This window comes from Dreissena polymorpha, chromosome 5 (genome assembly GCF_020536995.1).
Source record: "Dreissena polymorpha isolate Duluth1 chromosome 5, UMN_Dpol_1.0, whole genome shotgun sequence".
NCBI lineage: Eukaryota > Metazoa > Mollusca > Bivalvia > Myida > Dreissenidae > Dreissena > Dreissena polymorpha.
Genome location: NC_068359.1, coordinates 31,249,864 through 31,276,367, shown reverse-complemented (window position 1 = coordinate 31,276,367; position 26,504 = coordinate 31,249,864). Strand labels below are relative to the sequence as shown.

Here is a 26,504-nt window from a genome sequence, read left to right as displayed (position 1 = left end):
ATACAGGCTGACGAATTCGACTGTACTGACATTTTCGATTTCAGAATTAAATATAAGGTTTATTTCGCATTTTTCGACACATGTTCTTCTTAATTTTTATTTAAATTTATATTGAAATATATGTATAATAAGTTTTTTACACATTTTATATGCATTCATAAATATTTGACAAAATCGTGCATACCAACTTTAAGTTCACTGGATAAATTCGGTTGCTATACTCACACTTAAAGCTGACAAGAGCATGCGATCGAAAGTACAGTTCTCCCACATTTATTCCCTGAACGTTGTTCGGGAATTAATTATATGATAACTGACACGTGAGTATAATGCAAATGAAGCTTCTTGCGTTTCCTGGAATGAACCACTATTCATTCTTATGAAATTAACGCATTTAAATCAACTAATATATATACTTGTAGATTTATTATGATTTTTAATACACCCACTTTAATATAATAAGAGTAATATGATCGTAAGAATAAGATATAAATTTGTTAATCAATATAATATGAACAAAACAATGTATATACTTTTAAGAAAATTCGTATTACAGTACTTTGATTTTCCATTATCAAATGATAAATACGACATGTTCAGCTTTAATATGTTGTACAAGACACGTTTGTATGTGTTTTTGTCAATGTTTGCCATTTAGAAAAGCAAAATATTTCCTAAATGTTAAAGACACTTCACATGCTTCAAAGAACATGATGACATACTGTTTTAATTATCATTAGTGTTATCTAATTGTGATATTTACAACTTTTTATTTATTGTCCAATATGTTGAACTTGCGGATGTTTGATATCCAGTGAAATAATATGGAAAAGTTTTGGAAAAAACAACTATGTCTCTATGGACAGGTTTTGGTATAATTCATTGTACTATTTTACTTTTTATAAGATAATTACTTTAAAAAGGCTTTAACGTTGACGTTGCCATGTCGCAGATGGTGAGACAAATGCAACGTATGGCTATGGTTTGCGACCCCAGTAATCGTATTAATAAATTGTTACAGTAGTAAATTAAGCATCGTTTAATAATATAACCATAATACCAATAATATCATATTTATATACTACTTTTCATAAGCTTGTGTTTAAAAAGCATCTGGTAGTTTTGCATTGTAAAATATATGTGTCACTGTTGTAATTTTCAAAACATGTAAGCGTAGCTTTTTCAGCGCTATTATGGTCAATTTCATAATTTAACATGTTCTACTTAAACTAAATTTAATTAACAAAGACCTTTTTCTCAGCTTTCAAACGATTACTGTAAAGCGCATTGATAAGTTAAAATTTCCTTAACTTCAACTTGTGTTTACATGTTAATAGATACACACACCATGCAGATCTTCTAGTGGTAGTTCAACGTTTTAGTTTGCCGATAACCGCGCAGTACGTACAACAAACGGATTAGAAATTATTTGTTTGACGTAAGTATATATTGCACTATATTTTTATAAAAATATGTATGTATTGAATTCACGTGTGAATAATTGGTTCACTTATATTCACCACCGCTTATTACATAACCCTTGGAGTAATCATTATCTCAATAAACGTAGATACTGAAATCGATTTAAAAACACATTAAATTAATCCCGTTATTTCATATTAAGTATACATAATGAAGTAAAATACATCCTAAGGAGGACCGAATCCATGATTATATTTAAGATACCATCGTATTTAAATACCTCTTTGTATCAATCATGCAATTATAATGAATAAATAAGAAAGTATATAACACAAGGTATAATAATTTACACATCAGAAACATATTCTATTATATTACACAATGAATCCATATTTGTGTGACGTCAACATCAGCCCTGGAACTTGTTTGTGGGTTAAATATAATGTGCATTATTGACATATTAAGACATGTAAATGTATTAACATAATCAGTGAACAATAATATAAACCTGTGATGCGGTCGTTAATTTTGTATATCGTGTCTTGACGTTTAAAAGCATATTATTTTCACAATAACTGCAGTTTATATAGTCTTTATAAATTATTACACGATACATTCTTAATAACTTCTCCTAATTATTTCATGAACAATCAGCAGGAATATATTATGCAAATTCAAATCGTCTGAATGCTTATACAAAAACGCTCCAATCAAAAATACTTCAAAAACAAACAAAATCAGTTAGAATATAAATTTGTCAACATTAGACATATTTGGTTTTACTTCAGAAAATTATCAATTGCTTATGCAATTAAAATTACACGAAGAATTAGAATTTTCAAGTGATTAGAGCACAACAATTGTGTCATGCAACGAATTTGATGTATACCAACTTTCGAATTGCCTGATGCTTGCTTCACCCTACAAGACGTAGCTCAAGTAAAGTACAGAACCAAATCTTGTTAGTATCTTAAGGATGTGTTACAACTAGCGAATAAAATGGACATTTGAGTCCATATGGATTTTAAGATTTCCAGCAATTTAAATGTATCGACAGTTTATTGATATAACGGTCTACATTAATTGCATGTAGGCACAATTAAACGCAGAGCGAATGTAAATTTTTCTTAGTATATTAAATGTTAAGTGAATATACAACGCATTTATATGAAGTAACGACCTCTGTGCTGTTTGTAATTACTTACAATTTTAACATAAATATTAAATGAAATCTCTGTAGTGAACTAACAGAAAAAACATATGCTCAATGATATTGCATTAACACTAGTTACTGTTCTATTCTAGTCTCTAATTCTCCTAGTTGCATTCTTTTTAAGATAAAAATGTCTATTGATCTCCTGTTTGACTTTCTATTTAAAAAGCTAGGTCATAAAGACGTATTTTCTGAATGAATTCTACAAATAAATAAGAATTATAAAAACAAAAACATTGTCTTAAGGTTATATACTAAAAGGAGGATTAACTGCTCTGAGACGTTTGAGAAAACATGTTAACGATTGTTAAATACAAATTATACAATGTTACATAGGCTTATTTACATTTTTCTTCTCAAAATATAAACGATAATTGGACAACATACATTAAGTATTCCGTTTTCCATGCGTGCATGTATCAAGTACTTATTATAAATTGAATACATTGTTTAAATGTATCAATTAAACATTTAAAAACATAAACACAGGTATTAGATAAGCAATATACAGTCAAAACATAGTTTTTGTTGGGAGGGTAGAAATAACACGTTTAGAAACTATGTCTGCATCCGTCATTTAGTTTTCAATAATTCGCTACTATTCGACAAAAGATACCCTATGCTTAAACAATGTTCGAGCATATTAAATCGTTGAATGAAAAAGACGACTTACTTTTCTTGAAAGAAACCTTGTTTGTTAATTAGATCTCGAAGCAATCAGACAATAGGAAAATTGATTAACAACTTTACTGGACATTCACAAAGTTATTATTTGTCTGCTCTTTAAACAAGTATTTTCTCCGATACATGTTTTTGATTTTACACTTTCAAAAGGCAAACGACCTACAAATGCACCCGAAAATTACAGTCGTGTTAACGACATGTTTAAGCGATAGCTTTTAGACAAAACTAACCCAGTTCGAATTGCGTGTTATCATGTGTCAAGTTGATGTGCGTGTGCAGTTTTGTTAATTATGTTATGGTTATAATATATTTTGCTTGTATGTCCCGTTCGTTATATCTATAAGTTGATGCAATTGAAAGACACATGTATATATATATATATATATATATATATATATATATATATATATATATATATATATATATATATATATATATATATATATATATATATATATATATATATGTATATATATATATACCAAATGTCGGACGCGTATTTAAATATGCTATCAAAATTCTAATATAACTTATGTTCGCATTGTATATGCCAGTCGGCGTGGTCTATACACTGTATTTTCCCAAGGAATATTTTCGAATTAAATAAGCATGCAATTTAAAACTCAAGCTCTTTAAGCGGATACTTTTAACTGAAGAAAAACACCGTAGGAATTTACAAATGGTTAGCATGGAAATAATTTAAGTATTTTACCTATCTTTGACAGAACAGTTCAATAATGTACACGACGATATTGTTTGAACGAATGTGTTACCAAAACATTTTTGTGTACAATCATGTAAAATTTCACTGACTTCAAATTGTAATTTCCATCATTAAAATAGTCAAATGCTTGTTTAAACACTGTATAATAAGATAATACCTAGATCCAAGGTTACTTGCCTGTATGCATTCTATAAACTTAAGTGTATGATTTCAAATAACAATAACAGAGGTTCTCTCTTTTGCGTTCATAGATTTAGCACCGAGGTATCACTTTATCAGCGAAACCAATGGATTGTTATTAAATAGTCAGTTATAAACAATACAAGCTCAAACAGAGTCGATTGGTACCTGGTCTAGCACAAGTGCCGGATCAATACCGGTGCAGTTCGCACTAGGAGCATGCTACCATCGTTGACACCAAACATAAATATACTTTCAATTTACTGAACTAATAGCAGGCACCTTGATATTTGTTGTGATAAGGAAATACATGGGGACTCACTACACTTTCAAAACATGAATGGTATTGTTCACTTACAAAGATTGGGGCTTTAGAGACTTAAAAGAGGTACGCTTTTAAGGACGGCTTTCCTTCTGATAGCAGTAGAATTTACATTTACACAATATTTAATTCAAGCTACTATAACTTTGATTTCCTTTGATTTTGCGGAACTTTAACACGAAGTAACTGCGTATAAATACCGATTTGTTTATGGTAAAATACTATAAAAAAAATCTTGTTACGACCAGATACTTTGAGTTATGCTCCCGTTGATAACATTTTGAAATATTTAACTAAAACAACCTAACAATATTGTAAAGTCGGGAATGAATAATACCGTATTTCATTTTTTAATGGAGGGAATTATGCTTTGTCACAATGCCGGCAGTTATTTCAATAACTGGACACACATATTCATCAAGCAGCCATTATTTGAATTTAAGACAGGTGAATACTTAATAACGTAAAAGTTATTTCATTTTTAGCAAGTTTGTGTATATGAAGAGATGCAAGAATGCATGTTATATACACAGTAAATTGCTGTTAAAATCAGCATTCAATAAAACTGCGGTATGATTTATGTAAGTGTAAATATTAAGTTTTCGCTAACTTAACATATTTGGAGTAGTGCATTTCGAATACATGGTAGAACACATCTGATCTTGTTTACCACGTTATAATAGAACAATTGTTGTAGCGCCTTTACAGAGTAGCTGGTGTATACGACTTGTAGCTGAATAATTGCACTAGTGCAAGTGTAATGGTCAACAACCAAAACCTAATCTGCATAAAACAATAGCTCCATTATTTCAATAACACAATAATTATAATTATTGTTGTGCGTGCGTTTCCATAAATTTTGAACGCAATTAGTAAACCGTGTGTCAGTAAATTAAAGAGTGATGTGCTTTACCATATCGTTGAATGATATTTACTAATCGTATCAAATGACAATACGTACGGCAAGCCATGTTAAAGTGCAATAACATGCATTAACAATGCACTAGGATTTTAAATTAATATCTCTGCCAATACAACGTGTTTTTTTTTATAGATTTTAGTTCTCGATCGTTATGACCATTTGATTAGACCGTACCTATACTCTTTGTATGGCTTGGTGTTTGAAACATATTCTATTCACAATTGTTGTTCTCTGGGGTATTTTAAATACGCTATACACGTTTATAGACGTATGATCCAGTTAAGAGAGTAGACATTAAATTGAATATAAATAAAAATGAATTTTATGTCGAATATTTAACAATTTATTAACGCAACTGTATAAAAAAACAATTACAGACGAGTACAATCATTTTGATAATTAATTATCCATGTATTTCCCATATTAAAAGACTACAGCATTTCCATAAAATCTTCGGTTACATTAACTTCGATGCAAGTTATAAATTGTCATTATTATTAAAATTAAAATAGGTAATTTTTGTTTTTTTCAGCATAGTACATTCAATACATAGAATATGAAGAACACATTGTTTATGTACGTTTGGATAACAATCTTCATACAAGGTAATGCTTTATGTTAGTTGATATACGATATGCATATAGACTGGTTTTTGCGTGCATTTAAAAAAACATGCATTAGTATATAATAGTTACAAACAATACAATTTAAGGTTAACTGACTATCTTGCGTTCCTTCTTTATTTGAATATTTTCAGATTCATATCAAACGACGTGTAGCATAGGATGTGCAGAAGCATGTTATTCAAACGGTACGTGCTCCCCGTGCATAGACGGTTACCGCTGGAAGTTCTGCAACGACACCTGTTCAGAAGGATGTAACAACAGACAATGCGACCGAGATAATGCCAAATGTACATTTGGATGTAAATTCGGGTATTATGGTGACAACTGCTGTCTACCGGACCGATATGGATGGTCGTGCGAGATACAATGTCCTAATAACTGCCTGGAATGCACTTCTGATGTAAATGGTGTCATCACATGTCAAAGATGCAAAGACGAATTTTACGGGCGAAAATGTGAGAATGCATGCTCACCGAATTGCAAAAAATGCACATGGTTTGATGATTGTCAAATTTGCAAAGAACGTTTTTATGGAAAAAAATGTGAATACCAATGCCCAGAACATTGTACAACATGCGATTCGTCTCATTCGTGTGGATCTTGTGAAACCGGTTTTAGTGGACAAACATGTCAAATCCGTTGTCCAGACAACTGTAAAACTTGTAAAAACACAGAAACTTGCTCAACATGTAGTGAGGGGTTTTCGAGACCAAATATGGCATGCACGTGTGTAAATAGCATATGCCAATCTTCTGTATGCAACACTTGCACAAATGCGTCTTACTATCCAGAGGACAAATCGTGTTGCCCCTGTAGCAACACCTGTAAATATTCATTATGCTCATCGCCTGCACATTGTACACACGGCTGTAAAATAGGGTACTATGGTACGGGTTGCCAGTTCAGATGTACCGACAACGATCCGAAGTGTGGAGAATGCAACGGATTAAATAGCACTGACTTTAAATGCGTGCATTGCATCGATGGATATTATCCTAATTTAGGCGGGCTTTGTAAGACATGTTCTAACAATTGTATAAACACTAAATGTATTAATTCAACTGGGGAATGCGAATATGGGTGTCTTGACGGATTTTGGAATAATCCACAGTTAGATGGACCTTGTAGTCCGTGTTCCAAATCGTGCATTTTGGGTAAATGTAATGCTTCTACTGGGCATTGCACACAGGGATGTCAAAACGGGTTTTGGAATTTAATATGCGAGTCAAAGTGCACACACAATTGCTCAATTTGTGAGCGGATAAGCGGAAAGTGCTTGGTTTGCTCTTCTACAGGCCTCTTCGGAAACGAATGCTCCCTGACGTGTAGTGATAAGTGCGTTAATGCATCATGCCATATGAATGGAACATGTACACATGGATGCATCTCTGACTTTTTTGGACCGTTTTGTGAAAAGGCATGTCCTACAAATTGTGCTCGGAAAGATTTTGACACCCGATGCTCCAACGAAACAGGAAACTGTCTGTATGGCTGCAGTGGTGAATTTACAGGAGTCGATTGCATGGAAGGTAAAGAATGCGACATTGTTTCTTTGTTTAGTGTAATTGTATTTGTTGCTTAATTATGCGCTTATATATTTATGTCGTCTCATGAGTTTAATTACAACATACTTGTTATTTCGAACCCAACATCATGTACCGCAAGACTTAAATATGCGTCGTGATTTGATGCGTATGTGGCTCAAACTGTATTATTTTAATAAAACCTTAACTTAAACACCTTAGCAAATTTATTATTGATTTTTTTGTTAAAACGTCATTAAAATATTTTTTATTATAGCTCTGAAGCAAGAAAGTAGTGAAGGTACCGTTCCAACAGCTGCAATTGGAGGAGGCGTGGCTGCTGCTGTAATAGTCGTTGTTGTGACAGCCGTAGCTGTATTTATTTATCTTCGAAGAAGGTTTGTATGCTTAAAGTCGAGATATTATGAGTACTTTCTCTCTGAATAGAATGTTTGTTTTAATTTCATGTTCTCTATACGCAATGTTACCATGCAACGTCCCAACATGTGACAAAAACTGGTTATTGTTAAAAGGCGTCGACAACAAAAACATGACGGCGTTCAAGAAACACCAACCTATGTAGAAAGTCCATCTGCACCGGTATATGCCTCTGTTGTTCGAAGTGGTAAGCAGTTTTTAGGAATGTGACAGATCATTTTAAATGTCAGAACGTGAAAACGGTTTTCATCGCAAATTAAGAACAGTCCACTGTATAAGAAATGAAGTGTATTTCAGAAGATTTAGCAATTGTGGTTTTACAAATTAATATTGAAATTGTGTTTTTACAATTAACTATTGAGCATATTGCTCATTAACACACGTATTCATTCACTATATTTTAATTATATAGTTATGCTTATTCTTGTCTGAAAGGACATACAGGTTCGGTTTATGAAAACACATCATCCATAAAAATTCATACCGCACCCATTACGGTGCGCAATCCTGCCTATTGTAACAGCAATATGCAACCACATATGCCAATAGATTGGAGTTCCAAAGCCGATGAAGAAACTTTGGAGATTGGTATGTGCAATATGCGAACTTGTTTTGTTTGTGTAAACGTTATGACATTGTTCGTGTTTTTTAATAAAACAGTTCATACATACAATCAACTCACATGCGTTGTAATATTTGTTCTGGCCTATACATTCCTTAGTGAAGTGTTCTTTTAGTTTTTGGTTTCCGTGAATCATCATGAGCTCAACTCCATAAATTATGAATAAGTGTTTTTAGTGTTTAACTATTTAACAACATTTAATTAACTGACCTAAAATAATAAGTGCAACACACAACAAATGTTAACCACTTGTAATTATATTGTATTCCTAGATGAATGGGACAATATTGCCCGCCAAAATGCGATCAGATTTGAAGAGAACGGAGGGGTGTACTACAACAATGACGATAAAATGAAAAATCTGAAAATGCCAATTACAGAGTTGATCAAATTGGTGTCGTCCAAGACTATGGACTATTACGAAGCCGAGTTCAAGGTACTGAGAAAATGCGCGTGAATATGCTAGCAGTATTGGTATTCAGTCCCGTGTTAAAAATGTTTTATTCTTAGATTTAAACAATCCGTGAAGTGAAGGCATTTTAAATTGACGTCAGCGTGTGTTTGCTTTTTTTGCATATTGTTTTTACTATGAGTGTGCAATCAATATGTAACTTGTCAAACTGAAAGGCATAAAAGCGTATATGAAATAACCTTTGACAATAGAAGTCAGTTTTGATTATGCTTCCTCTGTTATAAATATATCCACCGTACACCATTGTTAAAGCATTGTTTCTAATTCTAAGCGGTGTCTTGTTGTTTCTTAGTATTTATATAATGTTGCGTTTTTGGAAAGTGCCCGCTTAAAAACTAAGCAGACTTTTAGTATGGCATCAAGATATTTTTGCCACACTTACTGTTCAGTGTAAGGGCGGGCGTCCTTGAATCCTCCCGACCGTGCGTGATTGTTTGAACCGTAAGTTCATCATTGTGCATTAACCACGTAGTGACGATAATTACATGTGTAAAACCTATGTTCGTTGATGAAAGAACAAGATCCTACCCAGGGGTCAAGGGAAAAATAAAGCACAATAAAGCATTCCCAAACTCCAGACTGCAACTATATGATTTATAAAGTATTTCCAAAATAAAATTCTACACATATTTGTCATGCGAAAGCTATTGATTGCCTGTTTAACTGGTTTTCGTGTTTAACAGTCACACGCATATATCATAGGTCAAAAGGGGCATGCAAGCGCCTATCCATGAATGGTCTTTGTAATTTATAAAGGTTTTTGGCAGTCGTCACACACTAGTCCTGAGTGTGTCAGGATATTCGATCTGTATCTCTCACTTATATTTGAAAGTCGTTATTTAAAGTCAATGTAAAAGTATGAGAATCGTAAAGTTTATTGAGACTTAATTGTTCATGGGACGTGTAAGCAATATTAATTACGTAAACACAGTTGTTTTCGGAAGATGACGGTAGAGTTGTCACTGTATGACGTTTTTTGGAGTACATGTTTGAGTTCTTTGTAATAATTGCCATATTTCGTGAAACGTTCCAGAAACTTCCATACGGTCTTCTGAAAGACTACAAGGTGTCGCAGATGACGGTGAACATCACCAAAAATAGATATAAAGGAATATATCCATGTACGTAGAACAATATATGATATATTTAAAAGTCTTAAGGGCTCGCCTCAATGCTTTACATTAACCATTGAATGCATGAGTCTGTCGGTCTTGCATGTGTATGGCCATGTACAAATGTACTTCGTGACCGCATGATTTCAATTATACTTGCAACTAATAAGACTTTACACATGCTGATGCAATCGAATTTATGTCAATCATTCTTTTTGCATTTCTGCTAAGAGGCATGATCATGAAACAGGCAATTGTGTATGTGTGATGAAATTGTGTTAAGGTATTCACTTTTGAACGCATACACATGTACATTCAAGATCGTCAATAAAACTCTACATTTACATTTGAATTTTGAATCATATTTTTGAAATGAGATTTTTTATAAATAAAGATGACGACCACAGGGTGAAGGTTCTTGGTGATCATACGGACTACATAAACGCAAGTTTCATTGACGTAAGTTTTTTTTTATCTTTCAAGATGAAAGTTTTATTTCGTTAAAATTGTGTTTTTAAATATCTTGACTTCATTTTTTATTATTACAAAATGCTATCAGCTTGCAAATTAGCAGCTTGTATTCATAAATCACTTATGCATAACAAGAGTTACTTCAATGAAATGGTCATTGTTCATAATGCTTTTTTCATTTATGGTTCAGGGTTACAAAAGGCGAAACGAATACATCGCAACATTGGGTAAAGTATTTGTCGTTGATTCCGAAATTAAGATTTAAGAGAATACATAACAATAAATCGGTATTAAGCACGATGGCGTGTATCGAATTAAAGCATTCCTGTACACGACTTCATACGTTGACGATACTGTTTAAGGGCCAATGTCTAAACAACTTGGCGATTTTGGAGCATTCTGGAAAATGGTATGGCAGCAGGACGTGGAGAAAATTGTCATGCTTACAAATCTGGTAGAGGAAGGGGTGAGTAAAGTTGTAGTATATCATGCATAATAAGAACATTTAAAAATGCAGTTTCTTTGATGTGTGTTCTGATAAAATATAACACCAGCATTTATTGCGATTAATATCCACGTTTTAAGGTTCTTTTTGCAAGTTTATTCCTTAGAGTGTTAATTTGTATTTATATGTATAATAACACATACAAGTATATATATATTTTATTTGTTTGTGAAAATTAAAAACGTTAGAAAGACAAATGTGAGCAGTACTGGCCCGATTTTGGTAACAGTCAAATGTACGGTGGTATCCGGGTCTCATGTCAAAGTGAAGACGAGTATGCCGAATTCACACGACGGTCGTTCACTCTTGTAAAGGTACAAGTTTGTTTTAATAACAATGTAAACAAACAGCATAACGGAGAACGAAAACATTTCATCTACAGTTTTCATTTAAGCTGTGTATATAACTTAAATTTAATGAAAAATAATGCATTTTCGGCATTGAAACAGTCAATTAATTTGAGATTTGCAATCAATATATTTGTTTATCAATAATAATTACGTGTTTGTTTACATGACCATGATATTCAGGACCGACGAACGCGGACTTTGACGCAGTTGCATTTCACAGCGTGGCCAGACAAGGATGTTCCGGAAGACGTTACGTCGATCATTGAGTTCAGGCAATACGTCATGCGTGCCCAAGCAACACTTGGGGGTCCAATCATCATGCACTGCAGGTATTTAAGCAGATGAAAATGAGTGTAATGGATGTAAGCGAGACGGGAAAGCGGGTGTACGAAGGAGTGTTGCTGATTGTGGCATTCTGTTAACTTAAGTGTAAGTAGACCAGTAAGTATCACGCTGAAAAACGACGAAGTAAAACAAATAATCAATAAATCACAAAAGCACTCTGTCAGTCATAGAAACTTATATGTGTGCGTGTGTGTGTGTGTGTTTGTGTGTTAAATTGATCATTTAATACCGATAAGCATAACATTGTTATATTACATTATCATTGTTTCATATTTTTTTCAGTTGCACATGTTTCATGTTCGAGACACATATAAACCAATGACGTTGTTCATATTGATAACTATGTTTTCTTCTATGACGAGAACAGTGCAGGCGTGGGAAGAACAGGAACCTACATTGCTATAGACATTCTCACGAAGGAAGGCGAAGCAGAAGGGGCAATAGATATACCCGGCTGTGTACAAAACATGCGACAAAACAGGCCGAATATGGTTCAGACTGCTGTAAGTATATTGTGCATGACGTAAGGTGACAACGCTATTTACGCAGCATGCATTTATTCATTTAACACTTCCAAATGCATATATGTGTAAGACTGGACTGTGAAAGTGGTTTTCTTTGGACGAACATGGTTGCTTGTAAGTCGGCATACCAAAGATTGATTAGTTTTACCTATTATTATTTGACGCATAAAACTAATTGTATAACATAACTAAAATACATATGTATGTTAATACTTTTAATTCATATTTCTATAGCAGTGCATGCACACATTTACATATAAACGTCAACATCTGCTATTACAGGGCCAGTATAAGTATCTTCACCACGCAGTTGTTTATGCTCTGACAAATGACGTCCATCCCGTGGCCGGTACGAAATTCCAAGCGCATATGGATACAACGTCAAAGGATAAAATTTTCAACATGTTTCAAGTAATATATTATTTAAATATTTGATTTGACTACCCGTAAACTATTATGATAATCGTTTACTTCATTTATCAATAAAAATTTCAAAGGCACAAATATTGTTTTTAGCATGTGCAAGATATAAAAACATACGGATCATTGGATGAATCTGAAGCCGTGGAAAAGAACACCAAATGCGCTGACAAAAACGGAGATGGGGCTGATATTCCAGGTAATTCCCTTTAAAATGTACACGTTTATAGGTGAAATGCGATAGGACTTTTTGTTACGATACGAAAATTACATTTAACTCTTAACTCGCGAAGTATATAAGATTAAATCGGCAACATGCAATATTTGGTAATCAATTAAGGTCTTTGAATTCTACGTGCCTTGCTTTGCTAATGTGTACATCTTTTGACATTTTCGAAACGGTTAGTTTAATTATACCTTGGTCTTAACTATGTAGTTTTGTAAACTTGAAGATTGGTGTCATGTAAAAAAGTTCATCGCACTTCTAATCGTAGTCAGTTCCTTTACTATTTGTAAATATAGTTACATTCGCATTGGCTTTATGCAAAAAGGCACCGTGAAATTATTTTAATTTTAAAAACAATAACATTCAAGTTATATCCTATAATATTTGTTAAATGCGTTGGTTTTATTCTTACGTTTTGATTTTTTTTCTGTAAATCTTCATTTTTTCATTTTACGCTTTGAACCCAGTTGTATGTTCAATTTGTTTTGAATACGATATACCTTTATGTATAGGAATTGAGTCACCAGCCTTAAATAAAAGATCAGCGGATGTTATAAAGAATGTTCAACCCTATCATGTTTCTTGACTTATATGTTTTATCAGATAATAATATCTGATTACCGTATACATTTACTTCCTTATCGGATTTTATTGTATAGTTTGATGATTCCAAGTATTTATAATATAAACAGGAGATGAATATCGCCTCCGGCTTCACCTTAACCGCAGACCAGGGTCCTCAGACTATATTAATGCAGTTTTCGTGAGTGTAAGTGAACGATGCATTCATACATCTACATTTTAATTTAAAAACTACCGCAATCGATTTTGCCTTAGAAAAATTAGAAAAATTTGAATTCCTGTTACGATAAAATATACAGGGTGTTATAAAATCAAAGTAAACTATTATGTTCGAGAAATATGACAAATGGAAACATACTAATTAATTCAACGATGAACACATAAATTTAGCGAATTTAAATAAGTGGATTTTAAATAATATCAAAAACCGATATCATTGTGTTCATGCATCAAAAGTCAGAAATCTAATGACATTGTGACATTTAGTTATATACTTATTCACCAAATGTTATTGTGACACACATTAGGCCATGCGAGTACGAGTTGTTGAAGCAACTGTTCTTTGATCAAAGTACATCATATTTACTCATGAGGACGCAGAGTGAGCTTTGTAATATATAGATATATAGACTGTTAATGTTTACTTATTCGTATGTTATTATTTGCATGTTTTGTTGGAACGCATTATATTTTATTTTATTATCATTTCTTCAGCTTAACTGTTTATTGAAATGTTTCAACCTTTTAAGTATATTGAAACGGATATTACAATAATCTTATTTGCATGTTGAAACTCGAGCCGATGCTAGTAAATATTTAATGTTTTATAAGCTATTATCCGAAACGCTGTCGAATCGTGTTTTTTTTTTGCTATCTGTATAGAGTTTTAAAACGAAGAATAAGTACGTCATTGCACAAACCCCTCTCCCAAATACGGTCATTGATTTCATCAAGATGCTTGTCCAGACGGAGTGTTCGTGCATTGTCGATTTTGAACCATCAACGATGCGTAATGGGGTTAGTTTTGCTTCTGTTACCAGAGCTATATTACATCATATTGTGAAATGTGTTAATATATATATTGGTTTTGTGTTATCACATTCGAACTTTTTATTATGTTAGCTTCACAATTACATTATTCGTGTAATATTAAATGATGCAAATCACGCAACAAAGAGACACATTTATTGCTTAAAATAAACATGTTTTTATTTAAAAATTCAGCACGTATTTATTATATAATTGTGGATTGGTACTTCGTACGCACCTTATACATGCCACTTTTAGAACATCGGCGAGTATTTACCCGCGGACAATCAGGTTTTAAAGATAGGTGTCTTCAACGTCCGTTGTTCGAGGCCCGAAGCAAATGCTTACCGCATTAAACGGACAATGACTATTGAACATCGAGCGAATCAGGTTGTAAATTTGATCTTTTTTTATTTTATGTTTTCATTTATGTCGCTTTAATGCCGAAACAAGTTTATATACCTTTGTTAAATGATGTTATATTATTATAATATTATATTTTTTAGCCAATTAGTTTTTCTTTTATTACCATTATCTCAACCCAACATGCCATATATAAAAAATCGGTTGTGCTTTTATATGTATGTTTTGCTCACATACTCTGGACATGTTCTACGTTTAACACCTGACCAATAAAGACGTTATTTGTTCGTCATACAGACAAACGCGGAACTGTCTTTAACGCATCTGGAGTTTACAAACTGGGACATGGAAGAACCTGTACCTAAATCTCCGTTTGACTATAGGCGATTTATTGCCGAAGTTGACGCAGTAACAGCCAGCACGAATTCAGATAAACCAGTCGTTTTACATTGTTGGTAATTATATAATTTTGTTGTGGACACTTTTAAAGATACCGCTTGGTACCATTGCGGTTTATATTCCCTGTACAGCGCTTATGTTGAAACATAAATTAAACCAATAGCGGCAACAACAGCAGGACATTTGATAAATAACTCAAGGTTGTATATTTAAAAATATTTGCCAAGTGCAAGACAAAAATACAGTACAAAACAAATAAACTTGAACAGGGGAAAACATTCCTTAAGTCTGTTAATGATCGTTATTTAGGTGTTTCTATTTGACACTGGCTTATCCTACATGTAGTTACAACGTTTTTAAATTAATTTTATACAAAATAAACGAATGTTACAGGGATGGTGCAAGTAAATGCGGCCTATTTTGTGTTGTTGCAAATCTCCTCCAGAAGATGGCGTTAGAGCATGAGGTCAGCGTAGTTAACGCTGTTAGGACGGTGAAGACCAGAAGAAAGGGCGCGATTCCAAACCTTGTCAGTTTGAGCGACTTTTGTTGTTTTTAAGTTATCTTTAATAAAAAGAAAGTAAAAAAAGGCTAAATATAAATGCTTGCTACAGCAGTTATAATTATCGTATCATGTATGTATCAACTTTAATATATGTATTGATTAAACCAAGTTTGCTTTAAAAGTATGTATCAAAAAATGGTTCGTTTCAAGTTTCAAAATAAAAAGTTATTCCTGGCTGTAATACAATATACCTTCCATTACATTTCAAGTTTCAAAATAAAAAGTTATTCCTGGCTGTAATACAATATACCTTCCATTACATTTCAAGTTTCAAAATAAAAAGTTATTCCTGGCTGTAATACAATATACCTTCCATTACACAATTCCTCTTGATGTGCCATATAAATCAAATTGCAATACAATTGAGCTAAGCATGTCTCTAAATAGACTGCATTCTAATTTTGTTTTGTTTCATGCTAATAAAACATTAACAAAATCTTTTCATTATATGCTTTCCGATAGTTTATAAAGAAATATGAGTGAATAAATACTGATATTTGACGGTTTCAAACAGTGAAAAATAAAAGTGAAAATTATCGAAAATTTTCATCGTTTGGACGGAACTATTTTTTTTAGATGTCTTTGGTTTCCACATTATGACCCTCCGATGTTACCAAAGGTGATAACTCTGCATTCAATGTTTATAACAACATACGAAAAGCTTCCATTTAACATACATGTAATAACATTTCGGGGCGTCCAAAGGGGAATTATATTGTCCAGAATGGCAAAAATACGATAATAATAATTCATGGCAAAAAACATATTTAAATATTTCGCATATTTATTGAATTGAAACAAAAAATCATTATGTGTATACCATTGTCAACATGCATTGACTAATCTTATCAAATTTTTAGGAGCAGTTTCAGTTCTGCCATGACTGTGTGCTGGACTATGTGCAAAATGTCAACATCTACGCCAATGTTGCTGCTGATCTCTCCGATTGCTGACAACAGAATCGCAGCTACGACCATATCCCGGACAGCATTCATAGCTTTACAGTGTACACCATCATGACTGTTGATGTCTCTGATTACTGGCTACATACTGTCTGTCAAGATTTCTCCTGGATTATATGAACAACATCGATATCTACTTCGATGTTTCAGCTTATATCTTCGAATGTTGACTATCTAATGTCTAAAATTACTGTTTCTGAATTACATTAACAGATTTTATAACTTCTACAACTTCGGTGCAGATCCATCAGATCGTTGACTACAGAGTCACGGTAATGACATTGTTACCTACAACCAGAGCTTTAACATCTCAAACTTCGCAGCAAACCTCTTAAGATTGCTTACCTGATTTAACAAGTGCAAATCAGTTGTCTTTGCTTATGTCTTAATTTGTTGATACATTTGCACACACACAAAAATTTGATTTCCATATTATCTGAAAGGAAAGTTGGAGCAATCCGTGTACACATCTATAATGAGATTTGTTTAATGTTAACATTATTTTTTCAATCAAATAGGGCCTCTTTTTCTAGGTAATGTTAATATGTATTAATTCATAAAGTCCTTGTTTAAATTTATGCAATGTTTCATTGCTTGTAGTGGTAAAAACGTTTGCGTTTTGGTCTATCATAAATCTACCACCAACAAGCGAAAACTATTGCATGCAATGATGCATACTTATCGCAACACAAACAATGGCGTTACGATACGCGACACAATTCAATGGATACATAACGCATTGAACAGCTTTCTGGTTATTGTGAAGTACATTTGACTTTAACACAAGTGTTTATATCTCGATATGTTTAACATAGTGTGTATTTAATACTGGCGTACACATGATACATGTTTCCCTTAAAAACCGTCGAAACTGTTGGACTAATTTGGATTGATGACTACTTCCCAAGATCGCTATGTTGTTTCATTGTAAATAAAAAATTATTGTGTAGAAATTATACGACTCGCGTCGAAAATATAATTGCATGTGCAAATACCTTATAAGCAAAAAGTGTACTAACATTATTTACATTTTCGTTTTGTTTTTTATCGTTCTTAAAATAATTGTTTAGTGTATATTTTATCACCTTGTTTTTGTTTTACATATAGGACATTAATAATGACGTTTTTGTCTAAATACAAACTATTGCAATGTGTGGTTATCGCTTTTATTATTACGGATGATTGTCTTGCCTTGGAACTGAGTGATGTCTAAAGACTTATTACCTGTATCAAATGTTACTGTATATGTACAGTTCTATAGTTTTATATAGTTTTTAAAAAGTGTAATGAGTATGCTGTATGATGAAATACGTGTGGGAAATGCTTGTTCATTATTAAAATGTCTAAATACTGTGATCAAGTTAGGCATATACATTTTGCAGTCATTTGATAAGGTAAATGTAATGGAATGCAGCGGATTGAGTGTTTTCCGATCAGCATCATGCAGATGAATATGGCTACAGATAATCAAAGTCGTGTATGTTTTGTGTTGATTCGTTGTCATAATTCCTTTATTAAACGAAACATACAACGTTAATTATATTGTATTACTCGATGATGAATGTTTCAATTACGATAATGCCGTTTGACGCTGCCTCTAATATAGTTCTGAATAGAACAGTAAAAAGAAAGTAGACGAGGGCAGCATACTTAAGACTAAGAGTTATATGACCAATGCTTCCAGTAACAGGTTCTCATCCTGATATTTATTTAATGGAATTTAAGTTCAATGCAATTTACTGCTTTGCTTTGACCGAGACTTCAAATACGAATGTCGGCCTGGAAACACGTCATCTTGCAATTAGAAATACTACTTTTTATTAATCGAGGTCCACCACCAATTAAAATATTTATCATGTTCAAATAAATATTTTTACTTTTCAGTTGAAATGTAGAATACATTTTAACGGTCTGGAAATATGTTCATTATTTAAGCGTAAATACCAAAGTTATTGTATCCCTTATTATGTTTAAACAATAATAGTTGTTCTTTATAATTGTATAAATTTATTCAATTTTGTGTTATTGTGTCGATTCTTATTTCCTATAGATATGCAATGCTATCGTGCGCATGTGAGCATAAGATTTGCTTTTTTATTTACTTTATTATATACACGAATGAATGTGGAAAAACAATAAGTGTATCAATGTAATCATTACTTTTTATCCTTATGTGTCATCTTTACTAAAATAATGTTATTGTTAAATTGTTACCTTTTAAGTATATCTCTGTTAATTTAGATAAAATAGTAGCATGTTACATTATAACTTGAGCATTTGATATATCTTAAATGGCTTTATATTTGGTTAAAATGTTTTCTTAATGAGTCTCCTTCTTAAAACAAAGATATAACTGTGAATGTGATTACACCAGTTACATTCATTGGTAAATGAAATGTTATTTTCTTTGTCCTGGGTATAAATTTTGACAACTTAGAATGAGCTTGTGCTTTCCGCCTAAGATCAACCAATATCTACAAGCTACATCATAGTATCGTTTCCTTTCACGAGTACTTGGCCAAACCCATTTGTACTTTTTCTTTTAGCGCGTAATGACCCTTTAGTGATGTCATTCATTAACATGCAATTAAAGAACCTCTTAAAGAATTGCTTACACAATTGATTTCCCCGAAGGAGTTACTTGTATATTCACTCGATATGCAACTGTATTTTTATATTTGATAAAAATGAATTCTCCCTTTTGCGCCATGATGTTTTAACTTCCTTCGGACGAAATCGCCCAGACCGACTCCACATGGGCTCCTGAAGATAATCATTAAGTGTATGCCCATTGGGTCAGATCCTTCTTCTGTTTATTAGTCAACGTAGTCTGCTTAAATACATGTTGGCCAGCATAATGTTTACATAAAGCGAGGTTCATTATAGTCATGTTGATAAGGTCAAACTAATTTTACAGCAATGATGGACGCGCATTTTGTCAACTAATACGTAGACCATCACCAATTTACCATGTAATCTTGTAACGAAATGTAGTTAAACAAACTAAAGGCATTTGCATACATGCATGTACTGTAACCAATATGTCGTGATATTCTCAGAGGCTAGATCCTTGGCGGTAATAACTAAACCGACGCCATTTAGTAAGTTATATTCGACAAACCTCATTTTATACAGTCAGCAGACGTTTATACATGCCCCCGCCCCCCCATCGCCCGAATTTTTTTGAGAGTTGATGTTAATCTTTTCCATTAATTTTATTTTAATCCAGTTTTAAACGTAAAGTTCTATGTACATCATCCCGTTATAATATTCTCATAGTGTTTTACAATAATAGTATAAACACAGAACTTTGACCAAAATTTAAAATATAAAATAAATCAAAACAACATGTCACACAAATTCATACCATGGTGCAAACATGATTAAACAAAGCCCTAGTAAACTATTTACTATTCAGTTATTTTCAACAAATGATTTATAACTTTAAAAACAAAGTGAATGATTTGTAAATATCTGCCCGATCTCCAAAAAATCATGCTCAAGCGATAAGACCCGAACCGATGATCTCTAACTTAATTAAACGATGATGAAAACACTATTTGCCTGCCAATACTCTTTAAGAACTAAAAATCTGTATATTATATCTGGCACTCGATGTACGTCATTAATAAATTCCAAAAAGCTAACCGTGCATATTATAACGCAATCAACCAACGCGCCGAAACAAGCAAAAAATACACAAAATTAAAGTACCCCTAATACCATGAGCATGATGCTTAGCAATAGGTTCTTTATGTAAGCCGAGGTCGGCTGAGTCTATGCTGCCGATGTTAATCTGAAACCGATAGCAATAATGGTTTATGTTTACATGTATGGCACATGCAAATTGTTTAATTTTAACACATAAAAAGCGAATTGTGAAGCGATAACGAAAGTTACTAGTTGCATGGCGTAATAACAATATATGAAGTAGATGGTTTGCGAACATTCTGGAACACGTGTGATAACAGTAGTTTGTTACAGTCAGCACAAAATTAAAACACTATGTTAACGATAAACGTGTACAAGCACATACAATAAAACTGGTTTATTATAATGTTTGAGGCGCAAACATTTTCAAATACTTAGGATAAGTGGTGGATCAAATAGCACGGACGACATATTACAACATATTACAACATATTTCAAACACTGCATGAAACAATAACAAAGCCGCCAACATCAGTCCAATCAAAGTTTGTTAACAACTCAATCCATGTATCAGCGCAATCTTAGTTCGTTGTCGCACCGATGATGCACGATAAAACCTCCGATGCATTCAACTGTATTAAATTTTAACTCTCGTATAATGGACATGAAAGATTCAAATTAAGAACACGAAGTTTTATCGTGCCTTGCATATTGTACGCCATGAAAACATATGCATATGCCAAATTGTGTAACAAATTATGCAATACACAAATTAATGTTTTCTATGTTCTGCGTACATAATCTTCACTTCCATTTTAATAATGGCTGTAGGCCAAAAGATTTTAATTATAAACAGGGTATTGAGTAAGTTGCATATATTTGCATTCCGCGTAATGAGAATCACACACGAAACGCATATGCAGGAATGAAATCACTTGGGGATGTGGCCCTCAGACATGTACATAAATAGTCTCGTCGCCTGCAGTTTCTTCATCCCCAACTCGTTCACCAAATCATCACGTTCGAGACTCGTCAAAATAGCACCGTCCCTCTTGGTTATCTTGAAATGTTTCTATGTATTCGGCGAGTTTCAAAAGCCTTAAAATGTCGTCTATTTCATTCATTGTCAAAGTTTTAATTTTGTCCATGTTGGTTGACTTAGTTCCTTGATCTGTTTTAAATATCTGTGCCATCAGGTAAGACGAAGGCGTCAACGCTGACATACCGAGTTTCACATAATTCCCATACGAAATATGACTTGTGTTTTCACTTTCCTTCGAAACAGGTCTTAAAATAAAAACAACAATACCTTAATAATTGTTATCCTCATTGATATCATCAGCATTGTTCTCATCATCATCATCATCATCATCATTATCATCATCATCAACATCATCATCAGCAGCAGCATCGTCAGCATCATCATCAGCAGCATAATGAACAACAGCAACAACATCATCATCATCAACATCATCATTATCATTAACATCATCATTATCATCATCATCATCATTATCATCATCAACATCATTATAATCAACTTAATCATCTTCTTCTTCTTTTTCATTATCATCATCTTCAGCATCATAATCATCGTCATCATCATCGTCGTCATCATCATCCTACTCTCCTTCTTCTCACCATCAATATTATCAGCATATCAGCGTACTCATCTTGTTAAACCATCATTTTAATGAAAACTTTAATAATTAATGGAAATTCAACGTACATGACGTCACCATAAGCCTCTGAGTACACTGCATCTGCCGTTCCCACTAGTTCGTAAGAACCAGCGTCATCAGTGACGTCATGTTCTGCCGGTTCCATTCTATTTTTCGGGAAGGGACGAACTGTTGCGCGGCCAACGGACGTGTTGACATACAGTACCGCCCCTAAAGACATAATTATAGTGCATATAAGAGCATACACTAAAGTCCAAAACAGCAGGAAGGAAAATATTTACATGCAATAACCTGAGGCGTGCGATAATGAATTTACATTACGTTTTGAAATTCGCTCCTATTCCTTTGAAAACAATTTTGCTAATAACCTTCAAAATGTACAACCATCAATGCGACATTCATGAGGGGTTGTTATTAATAAATAACAATAGCAATAGCTATATAGGATGAAACTTGTGTTATTGTTGATAATAATCTTCAAACTTGTCGTAGTGCTCTCCCATGCATCGTTCTATAAGTGTAAGTTACGTCTTGAATACATAATGTTAATGTGGAGGATAACAACTTTATATACTAGAATTGGGTTTACACGTTTAAAATGTTCTTTTGTATATTTTATTACAATATTGGCAGAATTCAGCTCAGGCCATCGGCAATAACTTTAGTTAAACACTATTTAGCTACAGCATTGACATTGATACGAATTTTGAAATTAGAATTTTCGTAGAATCCAGTGTCCATAGCGCATTCATTTTTAAATTATACTAGTTGCAAAATCATTAACTTTTTACTTCGACGAAAGCTTTTCGTTTCATGGCGTTTATGAGTAACACGGCTCTAGGTTTTAGGGATAAATAAAACCAGGGCGTTAGGGTCGTTTAACTTAATTGCACTGTACAACCGTTTCGTCGACCACCGAGCGCGTTTGTTACCTAAACACACGCTGACTCACGCTTAACCATCGCTTAATGGTAACCATGTTGGATAGCACACCTTGTTTACTTAGGGAAGTGTTGGTCGACGGCGGTAGAGGTCTGCGAGCCGGAAAGTCCGGGTTCTTTTCTTCGCTTACATCCACCGCCACGGCAATAGGTGACTGTACTGCCGGAGGAGGCATTGGTTTCTTAGAGCACACAGGCGCGGGTTTCTTCTCCGCCTTTGCTGAAAATATCAATATGCACTAAATTTGATAAATTGATGAGAGGCTTTTTTGATAGATAGATCAGAATGCAAATCCGTTCTATTGTAAGTGAATCGTTTAAAGCATAATTAAAATAAGTATTTGAACTTTTTCACATAAGTAACGTATTTCACCGTGTCGTATAACAACTTTCTAGCGATATATTTTAATAACAATCATAATATAACAATAACACTTATAGTGCAAACCCCGTTTATCTTTTTGTTTCGGTTCTTTATTTTTCGGATTTTTATGTTTCGGATCTTTATGTTTCATATCTTTATGTTTTGGATCTTTATGTTTGGGATCTTTATTTGTCGGATCTCTATTTGTCGGATCTTTCTGTGTCGGATCTTTATGTTTCGGGTCTTTATGTGCCGGATCTTGTGTTGCCAACGATTGTGGTTCTGACAGGGGCTTTGATCTGGTCGGCAGCTCGGGGGGAATCTAATTATAGTCACCATCCTCTGGGTTTACAGATACAACGATTAAACGACAACAGGAGAAGTAGATACGTCAATACAGCAGCAACATAAAACTTGACCTCGCACTTCATTTCAAAAGACCATTGGCTCAAAAATTATCACCAATTTTCCACGACATAGTCGGAATATTTATTTCATCTTCATAACTTAAAACGTTGATGGAATTACTTCCTGATTACATTAGATGCATGGCTATGCGTACATATTGTAGCACATGTCAACTTGTTCATTATGCATACTTCATGTGAACAATGTATCAACGGCATTTCCTACATCACGTCATTACGTCAGATCCGCATACTAGTATTGCCAGTGGGCAATTGAAGGTATCGAACCTTACGCCATGTATCATATATGATTGCTTACAAACGGTCAAAAGTATCTACTTGTTCATACCTTAAAAATCTGACCGGGAATTGCCGGAGGGTCAATAGTAGGTATACCTCCGTCGCCCGTCATAGGGTCAATCTTGCCAGTATCGTACTCAGCGAAATCTGAAAATCGAAAGAAATAAGTGAACTTTACGGAAAATGTTAATAAATACGTTAAGCAGCCTAAATACGATGTTTGTTTGCACATAACAACTCCATCAGAATACGGCGAATCGGTTTTATTTACCTTTTCATTTAAAAATTCTAAACTTCCAAAATGTCCAGCGTCGGCGCGACAAAATAGGTTCGGTTGGGTCAGTGGAAATAAACACCATTTTACGGATTATACATGTTTCGCCTATCGAATAATGAATAAACATGTTTCACCTATCTAATAATAAATATATAAAGAAATTTTGAAACTTGAACAAAGTCATATTCATTTCAGTTTTCACATTCATATCGACTATTTAGGCATTCCTTTGAATAAACCACCTTGTGTTCCGCTAGTTACAAATGACATTGGTCATTAAAGGGATCTTTTCACGGTTTGGTAAATTGACAAAATTGAAAAAAGTTGTTTTAGATTCGCAAATTTTCGGTTTAGTTATGATATTTGGGAGGAAAAAGTATTACTGAACATTTGCCATGGTCTAATATAGCCATTATATGCATCTTTTGACGATTTAAAAACCTTAACATTATAAACCGTTGCAACGCGAAATGATTGAATAATTTGGAGAGTTCTGTTGTTGTCGTTTAAATTTGTGAAACTACGAAGATTGCCTATATAACGTATAAAATACGCATTTTGTATGCTTGGAAGGATAGCTCAGTTTGCTAATGTGTTTTTACTTCAGGATTCCGGGGGTCACTGGTTCGAGCCCTGCTGCGGGCTACTTTTTTTTCCTTTTTAAAATTTTATTTTTGATTTTTTTCTGGAGCTTTTAAAATTTAATGTTTACATTTATCAATATCAAGCATTTAATGACAAACTTCAAAACATGCCAAAATTTGTGAAAAGGCCCCTTTAATATTGCCTTTGACCGCTTTGATCTACTTTTACGTTAGACGTTTTATAAGAGTTAACAAATGAACAAATCAGGGTTAAGTTTCGGTCACATATCACCGATATTAGCTTCCATTCTTTAGATCATCAAAATTATCCCCCCCCCCCCCTCCGAAAAACAAAACAAAAACAAACACACTCAACAATCACACAACTTTTAAAGTGTAGTGTAAACTCGAACTCATTAGCCGAATATTTAGAATATTTGAGAACCATACCTGGGATTCCCATTTGTCTGTCATACACGATTCCCGCTCATAACCATAACTGGGTTTCCCATTTTCCTGTCAAACACTATACCCGCTGAGAACCATACCTGGATTTCCCATTTTTCTGTTATATACGATTCCTGCCGCCTCATGGTGCAGTTTTCCCATATACGCGTCAAAGTCCACCTTAGGACGGTTCTTAAGACCTGTGACAGGGGCCATCGACAGGTTCTCTGTCAAATAAATAAGGTTCACTATGGGGGTCATCTTTGGATCTGATAAAGACAAACCTCGCAACTTAAGCTTTGCACACATTTGTATTGTAACTGTATATTTACTTCATAATAGACACCAAGTCTTACATAACTGTTAGTAGACACACAATCAAGATGAACATATTCAGGAGTACGATATCATATTTTTGTGCGGGGAATACGGTAAAAACGGGTAAAATACTCTTTATTTATGAATTTATGAATACAAGTTTATTTGCAATTAAGTAATCAGAAGAAACAACGATAGCTAGCTCAATAAATATTTTATTAGAAAGAAGATCTGCGTCGTTGTTCTATTTGAACATTAACGCATATCGCAAAATACGAAAAAGTGGATTTCTTAAAAGTATGATGATTTAATAATTATAAAATTTGGTTCTTGTACCACAGTTAGATTTGAAGCAAACTCTATAATTATTCACGTGATAATACAATTCAATCTTCATAAGGATTCGCACGGGGTGTTACCAATCGATGCGTTGAGCTGACGAAAACCGCTAATTGTTTGGCGAGTTTATTGAGCATGTTTGTTTCAACATTTTACTATTGATATTCTTATTTAGGGTGCAGGATCACGTGAC

At 33.4% G+C, this 26,504-nt stretch overlaps 2 protein-coding genes across 2 annotated transcripts in view; one reads left to right on the top strand and one right to left on the bottom strand.

The window, feature by feature from the left end:
• Positions 1-1,337: 1,337 nt before the first annotated feature.
• Positions 1,338-19,710, top strand: LOC127831900 (receptor-type tyrosine-protein phosphatase alpha-like). The gene is made up of 22 exons (XM_052356977.1): positions 1,338-1,438; positions 6,000-6,072; positions 6,225-7,622; positions 7,894-8,014; positions 8,150-8,241; positions 8,490-8,642; positions 8,949-9,112; positions 10,182-10,269; positions 10,655-10,719; positions 10,922-10,958; positions 11,094-11,197; positions 11,425-11,550; positions 11,767-11,915; positions 12,299-12,434; positions 12,738-12,866; positions 12,972-13,074; positions 13,794-13,870; positions 14,566-14,700; positions 14,971-15,102; positions 15,373-15,530; positions 15,868-16,003; positions 16,900-19,710. Exons 2-22 carry the CDS (start codon positions 6,024-6,026, stop codon positions 16,990-16,992), a joined length of 3,645 nt encoding a protein of 1,214 aa, XP_052212937.1. The 5' UTR covers positions 1,338-1,438; positions 6,000-6,023; the 3' UTR covers positions 16,993-19,710.
• A 1,324-nt stretch (positions 19,711-21,034) lies between these two features.
• The window catches only part of LOC127831905 (uncharacterized), a 33,885-nt gene continuing 28,415 nt past the window's right edge, over positions 21,035-26,504 (bottom strand). The window contains exons 2-6 of the mRNA XM_052356993.1: positions 25,756-25,881; positions 24,396-24,493; positions 23,328-23,490; positions 22,382-22,544; positions 21,035-21,939 (exon numbers count right to left, since the gene is read on the bottom strand). Coding sequence (XP_052212953.1) covers positions 21,669-21,939; positions 22,382-22,544; positions 23,328-23,490; positions 24,396-24,493; positions 25,756-25,870 — 810 coding nt within the window. The 5' untranslated portion in view covers positions 25,871-25,881 and the 3' untranslated portion in view covers positions 21,035-21,668. The remainder of the gene's footprint in view (positions 21,940-22,381; positions 22,545-23,327; positions 23,491-24,395; positions 24,494-25,755; positions 25,882-26,504) is intronic.